General features: G+C 39.8%; 1 protein-coding gene across 2 annotated transcripts in view; it reads left to right on the top strand.

Moving 5' to 3' along the window:
- The first annotated feature begins 2,075 nt into the window (after positions 1-2,075).
- Positions 2,076-8,043, top strand: part of LOC116323730 (atlastin-2-like) — a 49,355-nt gene continuing 43,387 nt past the window's right edge. For both annotated transcript variants that reach the window (XM_039613772.1, XM_031744140.2), the window contains exon 1: positions 2,076-2,194. In XM_039613772.1, coding sequence (XP_039469706.1) covers positions 2,134-2,194 — 61 coding nt within the window. In that variant the 5' untranslated portion in view covers positions 2,076-2,133. The remainder of the gene's footprint in view (positions 2,195-8,043) is intronic.

Raw genomic sequence — 8,043 nt, 5'->3', positions numbered from 1 at the left:
AGTTATGACCTGCAGTCTATCGGAGTCAGATATAAACCAAGTTTAGGTGGAGTTTATTTTCGGTATGATGACTTTTTCGTACTGCGTGCTAGCTTGCATGACGGAGTTTCTATACAGCTGGGTGGGTGCTATGTTACTGATGTTGAACTTTATTTTGTTCATACGGTTAATTATTAGAGTTGCCAACCGTCCCGTAAAAACAGAATCGCCTGGTATTCAGAGAAAATATTACGCGTTTCGTACTGAGGTGAAAAGCAACACAGTTTGTCCCGGACTTCAGCTACAATGAAAAAGACACAAAGCTGAAGCTGCACAGCTGCCTCTTCTTCTCTCATTCTCTCCTCTCCTGTTTCTACTTCAATCACGAAACTGATCAATGATCAGCTGATCGGCTTTTCTCTCTTGTTTATTTATCGCCCACTTTGCGCCAGAAAGAGGAAACCAGCGGATGTCGCGTTAAACAACAGCAGCACGTTTAAGCTTGATCAGCTGTTGTTAGAATTTATTTAATATTAATTGCTAGTATCAGCTGATGTTTGCTGGAGCCACAGCTGTAAAGCTGCTGGTCATGATATCGGTTTGGTTATCTGGTGAGAGGGAAACATGCAGATGAAACCAGGAGATGTCCTTACTGAATCATCAGAGCTGAACAGGTGATGTAGAAACAGGTTTACCTTTTAGGTGACATGAATGAGTTGAAGGGAAGTTATGAGCTGTTTCTGAGAGACAAATAACACCAGGATCCTTTTCTAAGTAGCTGACAGCTGGTAACTGTGCAGGGGTGGATCTAGCAAAGTGTTGCCAGGGGGGCAGGTAGGGCATTAACAGGGAAAGGGGGGCACAAGGAAATACTTTTCTTTATTATTCTCATTTAAAATGTCTCGCTTTAAAAAAAAATAATTATCTGAGTCTTACAACAAACAATTGATAGATTGATACATATATACCATCAGAACAGTGTACATCACTGTCACAACAGTGTTTATTTTCATTCAAAGGCTTTATGATTTTTCCTATAATGGTGGGCCGGTCTCTAGTCAAAATGCCCGGGACTATTTTTTTGTCCCAGTCCAGCTCTGTATGCAGCTCATCTGCAGTCTGGTGTTACCTACATCTTCCTATTCAGAAGGCAGAATTTCCAAGTTCTGAGTACAATCAAAAGCACCACGACTGCAGTTTTTGTGTTGGATGTAAAAAGCAGGCTAGAATCATGGCGGCGGTCAACGACGGTCCAGGCGTGGGATTTCTCTCGTGGAAATGTGCACATTATTTTTTCCTTTCTATTGGTAGGTGGCACAGTGCACTTGTGGCAAGTAAGCAAGCTAGAAGACTGGCAATCTTGCTGGGTATCCAGTTACGGAAGCAACACATTAAGAAGAGAATTCTGAGTAAAACCAAAGTTACTTTCCCTAGTAACTAGTTAGTTTGAAAGTAACGAGTAACTTGAAGTAACTGAGTTACTTTTTTAGAGAAGTAACTAGTAATGTAACTAAGTTACTAATTTAAAGTAACTTACCCAACACTGGTGACCACTGATTATTTTTAGGGGCTTGCTTACATTAAAAAGACAAGATACGAAGCATACAACACTTTAAAAAGAAAATGGCCTCAATGAATGTTGTAGGAGCATAGACTCAGAAACAGGGTTGATAGTAAGCGCAAAACAGAAAAGCACTGCATTACAATTCAAAACCTATAAAAAGTTTGGACATTTTTAATTAAACAGCTAACCAAGAAGAAACAACGCCCGACTGTCATTAAAAGGGTCTTAAAAATTGAAGTTAGCTGTTAAAAAAATCAGGATCTAAACAAGTTAATTTTTGCTATTACGTTTCTAACAATGACATTCAGTGTTGCTTGATCACTTTTGGATCCACTTTTTTGACCACTTAAAGAAACCGAAATTTGAGGTACTGTTGAGCCCACTTCCCTTCTCAAAGAAGGTCTAATTCTTAGCTTTGGAATTTACCTAGAGATATTGCCATAAAACCATGGAAAGTGAAGGCTACCAGAACAGAAGCCAACTTACACGATGAACAGGCTTGTTGTGTATTTTAGGACCTCACGGACATCACTGCCTCCCTGAGCTCGGTGACGTCAGAGCGCTCTGCCGATATTTGCAGGTTAAGAAAGATGGCGGCTGAGAAGACCAGGTTGAAACAGCGGAGTCATAAAAGCAGCATCTTTAAAGAAGGTAATTAATGCTGTAAGACTTGAAAGATTCCAGTAAGAAGAGCTTTTGTGTGGTTTTAACCGCAGTGTGTTTGTGTGCGTTTGATAGATAACAAAGGTTATGAAATGACAATGCAGCGCTCCACTTCGCCAAATATTCGCCTCAGCCGTTGTTTCGCATATTATTGCGAATTTGAGCTTCCCGCTGTGTTCGACCGATAAAATATCACTGAAAAGATAGTATTGTTTTGATAATGACACTGAGCGTGGGCTCTTTGAGCCGGGGACGACTCATTCTCGCTGTGCAGTGTGTTGTTATAATAAAGCCGGTGTGAAGCCACCCAGCTGTCCTCACCTGCAGCTGAATGTGTTTGTTGTTCCTGCTACTGCTTACCCCTTGAGCTTATTGTTCATTCTTGTAGAACATAACGTTATAACAGCCGCTAAACCGATCTGTCAATGTACAGTAAATAGACGCCCGTATTCGTCTATTATCTAGCAACAAGCTAACTTAACTTGCTGTGTAATTTTAGCTAGGCTAATGTACGACGCACTGGATAACGGGGCGCTTTAACAGCGGACACCGTTACAACTGTAATATAGCTTTATGCCTTAGGCCTTAGGATACACACACTACAAATTAACCTCGAATTCCAACTCAAGTTAAAATTGTCAGTTGAAATGGCTTTCCTCTCTTATTGAGAAAATTCGTGAAATTAACATGTGTAAATGAAGATCTGAATTAAAAAATTCAACTTTTTAATTCGATAGTATCAACGAAACTTATATTGTTTTCGCAAGAGCTCTGACTGTACCCTTGGTCTCAAATGTAAGTCAACGATTTAACGGACAGAGGTCAGAAGGAATAAGCAGTGAGGTCAGTTTACCTTAATCCTGGAATGCTTTACTATTTAGCTGTGGCGCTTCAAAGAATTACTTGCCAGTAGTTGTTAGCCTGTCACTGAAAAAAGAAAACGCATAAGCAATGCTATCGTGGTTCTCGTGAAAGACACCTAGTATCAGGTTAGAGTAGTTCACAATAATCTGCTTACAAGGTTCTCAAGGATGCCAGGACAGCTATGTTGGTTTCCCTGAGCTGGCTGTTTAGGAAATCTTGGATTTTTAAAGTTTACTAACTCCGTAGTCTGTTTGGGGAGTGTTGGTGGACTGTAATATCAAAAAGCCTTCACTGTTCTTTACCCTGTTCTTAAGCACAGAGTTTCCTATGTGATTGAAGAAGAAGCTGGAACTGTTTGCTGTTAAAGCTGTCATGTGATTTGTATGTATTTGTGCTGGTATATTTATTATCTCAACAGATTCAAGTTCAGACTGAATATTGCAGCAGCACTGATGCTTATAGACCTGTACTGATTAGCCAGATCCTAATGGGAATTCTTAGGGCGTGGTTATTGGTTTTGTAATTCTCCGATAAGCCCTGGGCTTCTTCATAGAAGCACTTTAAGACACATTAGAAGAATTCTGACTGAATATAGTTTCTAATGTGTTTTTAATAGCAAAGGACAGACACTGGTGAAATGTCATATACAATATTTGTGGAGAAACCAGGCTTTTCCACACTATGAAGAGTCCACGAATGGATGGCAAGCTTACGTGTATTTCAGAACCATTTTTTAATACAAAACCAGATTTTCAGAAGCGTCAGTAAGCTAAAGGTTATTTAGTGTCAGTGTTGGCTGTGTGAGGAGAGCTTTCCTTTGAGGAAGTTAGGCGTTTTAAACTGAAAATGAAGTGGTACACTAGAAAATATGCATAATTATTATTAAAGTATTGAAGAACCAATGCAAGAAAGAAGTTAACTGTTTCTGCAACAGGCTAGGTGAAAGACAGCAGGATCAGAGAAGCCACACACTGTTTTACACAGCAAAAATCTACAGCAAGGCTACAGAGGTTATATTAAAATATGCAGATAAAGTTTTATCTTTGTCTGATATGTTTAAATTGGGCAACTTGCTCAAAGGGTGAATCTAAAGGGGGCATGGCATGTAGACTATTTATTTTCAGGGTTTCATAGCGTTATTTTTTTAGATTGAAATTTAAATAAATAAAACGTTGATAAAACAGTTAATATTTTAAAATGTGAGGATAAAAGCTAAAAGTAAATATAAGTGTATGTGGGGCAGTAAAACTCAGAGGTGCTGATCTGGGGCTGTTAGGTTGAACATTGAATTATTGTTATTATTAAGTCTAAATTTAAGAAGCACTAACCACAAAGGTATTTTAAACCATTAATCCCATTCTTCAATATTGAATGAAGTTGCTTAACTGTGTGGCACCTTGCATTGTGCAACATTATAAGTTATACTCCAGACAGACAACAAAAAAGAAAAACACTTCAGTTGAACTTCAAATTAACACTTCAAAACACTTCAATTAAATATGATATGAAAACATGTTGCTACAAAAGATTTTCATGTATTAATAAAATATGACAGATTAACATCTAAAAAAATAAATAAAACTGTGGTGCATTATGGTGCATTATGAATGATGGATGCTGTTCGAAAATTCATGACAATCACTTCAATAAAAGTTGAAATCTAAAATAACCAAACAATAAATCATTTGCCATGTTCTTCCACTTATCTGAAGTCTGGTGATGGGACAGCAGCAGCCAAGCCTAGACCTCCCTTTTGCCACCTCCTCCATTCAAGGTGTTCCAAGCCAGCCAATAGATGAATTCTCTCCAGCGTGTCCTGTGTGTACACCAGAGCCTGCTTCCAGTAGGATATGCCCTGTCTTAACTATAACATGACAGCCTTACCGGTCTCTTTTTATAAAAATTAGTAAAACATAACTGAAGTTTAAGATTATAAATACAATATGAGAGAGATGGATGATAGATATTAATAGATGGATCTCTTTGAAATCTTCATCCAGAGGAGTACAGTATGTTCATGCTTGGATACATTAATAGCTTTGCATTATTCACAGTTCAGATGATCTTCATTCGTCTAATGCTATACCTCAGTGACACCTCTGAGTTTATCAAATATCTGAAACAAAGTGTTTCTATATGTCTTCCTCCCTTTCAGTTAACTTTATTCTGATTTGCTGGCCCTCGTAGGTAGAACGTTAAAGCATGAACTGTCTTGTTCATATCAGCATAAGCAACATTAGTTAGAAATTCATATTTGGCTGATATAATTCCTCACTGCTTCTATGACAAATTGAATGGGGACCAGGTCACCCAAAGAGTTAAATCTGTCCTGGTTACATGTCTCTATTCAATCTAAGTGGATCTGTAGGTCAGTGAAGCATCACTGCTGCCATACAAGGAGCTTTACTCATCCAAAGGTTAAAACTGACTTTTGTAAATAGTGGTTTTATTTACTATACACTTCAGGTCAGGCCTGCAGGCCCGTAATAGCAATAATTCCTCTTAGAGGACTGTAATCAAGAGGAAAGCTGAGGCTTCTAGAATTAGAGAGGGTTTTTCCCCATCCAGCAGTGTGTCACTTCTGACTGCCAGTTTGATTCCTGCGAGGAGACTCAACCTTCAAGACTACAGCCATGCTATATAGAACATATTCACACTGTAAAGAGTGCTTAGTTTAATCCATTTATTTGAAAATGCCAATAATGGTGTTGCATTTGTTTAGAACTGTCAGCATCTTCCCATAAATAAAAGGCAATGAATTATTTTATTCTCTAAATACTCTAATATTCTAGCCTAATGCTCGAAGTAGTGTAGGGCTGCACGTAAAGATTATTTTGGTAGTCAGTCTGTGGCTAATCTGTCAGTTAATTTTTATTAGTCAACGATTATTTATTCACTCCTTTAATCTTTGCTTCCTGTAGGCATACCTCTTGTTCCAGGCTACAGTGCATATTTGCCTCACCTGCTCAAGTTACCCAGCTGTAAATGCCACCCTCCTGTCTCTTCTCCAGCCAATTAAAATAATGACCCATGAAACATATGAATTTGAAGTCACTCAACCAATGTTTCCTGTAGAAAACATGGACGACCTAACAGCTTGTCCCCTGGTGTCTGGCTCCAGTATAGGTCATAAATCCTGCCTCCTCCATGTTAGCAGATGGGATAGATTTTTCCCAAAGATGCTTTATGCCATTATTAGTAATTCTCATTGTTCAAGGGGTCTCCTTTCTCACAAGTTGGATTCTAGTTAATAACTTAATGCTATCAAATTGGGGTCAACGTCGTCATGACAGCTTTGACTGGCAACTGTTGTTACAAAGAAACTTGCCTATATCTAATCGGGAATGGCAGATAGAGCCAGGACGCTGAGAGGAGGGCCAGCATTTACTTTCCAAAACCATGACTGTTTAAAACTGACAGCATGAGGTGTTCTGCAGTAAACTGGATTAACCGACAGAAGGACCAGAGGCCTAACTGCACTTTTTCGGTAAGTTAAATGTGTGTTTGTAAGCTAATCAGAAATTAACATCCTGAGATAGCTAGCTTAGTTGAGCAGTCATCTGTTGGGGAAAGCCATGTTTGGTAGCTAATCCGTGCATGTGAATGAATATACCTTGACTAAACAAGTCACTCTGAGCTTGAATGTACATTAAAGTCAGTGCTGTACAGTGAGAGCTCTGCTGCTGTACTCAATGGAAAGATGTCCAGACCTGCAGCTGAAGATCAAGCACTACAACTGTTTATAAGAGCAATGGAGAAATACCACTCTGGCTGCTCAGTCACTAACTAACATTACAGTAACTGTACTTTTTATGAGTATTATTCTGTAAGAGCAACAAGTTAGAATCTCCTTCAGTTCTGTTGGAGAGCTGATTATCAAGTTTGTGCAAATGGCAGCATTTTTGTGTCTCTTTTACATCTGTAATGACAGTTACACCAAGTTAATTAAAAAAAATGCACTTTAAACCCTCATTAATGATGGATTTAATTCAGTTTTAACAGTAGAGGAATTACCGAAGATCGAAAATGATCTCACAATACAGCCTGTAAAATCAGTCCCAGTTTATGATTTCTGTTTGTTTCTTACATAGCTGATGTTCACAAAATAAAAGAAACAGGATTATAATAGGAAAGCAGGGGTATCTATACAGAGCCTTGTACCTGGGGTCTTGCCTGTTGTGATAGAGGCCCCAGCGTCTATAGATCTTGTGCATAGAGCATGTTCCTGTTCTGCCACGATTAATACCTCTGTGCTATCTTTCAGTCTAGCTATGTCCAGCTACGGGAAGTCAGCCACTTCCTCCATCTGCTGGTGGTACATACCGTGCAGGGACCTGTGCTTCCATGATAGTTCCTCCTCTTGCTCCCATTTCTTAGGTTTCTGCTGCCTGAGGTATTCACTGAGCACATTGGTGGTGGCCATCTTTCTGGTGTACTTGTGGATATTCGATGTCTCATCCTGGACTGTGGTACTGACACTCACTAGTCCCCGGCCTCCTTCCTTCCGCTTAGGCGTAGTCTCAGGGTGCTAGATTTGGGATGAAACCCTACATTCATGGTAAGGAGCTTCCATGTCTTGATGACAGTGGCTTCTATCTCTGCATTGCTATTGCTGCATTCTGTAGTCTACCAGAGGCCTGGGAGCTTGAGGGTCCTGCGGAGTATCTTTGCCGTTTCTAGGACTGCGCTCTTCTGGACAGAGATATTGGATCTTGTTCCTGGGATCTGCTGGAGCCACTCACCTAATTCCTGACGATTGCTGCATTCCCTAGTCAGTATCCGTAATGATCTCACTGAGGGGGTTCAGGCCTATGCAGAACAGCAGTGGAGACGGAGCATCTCCTTGGTAGATCCCGCACTTGATGGTGACTTGTGCTAGGGGCTTGAAGTTGGCCTCTAGCATTGTTTGCCACATCTGCATTGGGTTCCTGATGAAGGCTCTTAGGGTCCTGTTGATCTTGTACAGTTCTAGG

The sequence above is a fragment of the Oreochromis aureus genome, linkage group 6 (genome assembly GCF_013358895.1).
Source record: "Oreochromis aureus strain Israel breed Guangdong linkage group 6, ZZ_aureus, whole genome shotgun sequence".
NCBI lineage: Eukaryota > Metazoa > Chordata > Actinopteri > Cichliformes > Cichlidae > Oreochromis > Oreochromis aureus.
This window is presented reverse-complemented; position numbering and strand designations above follow the sequence as displayed.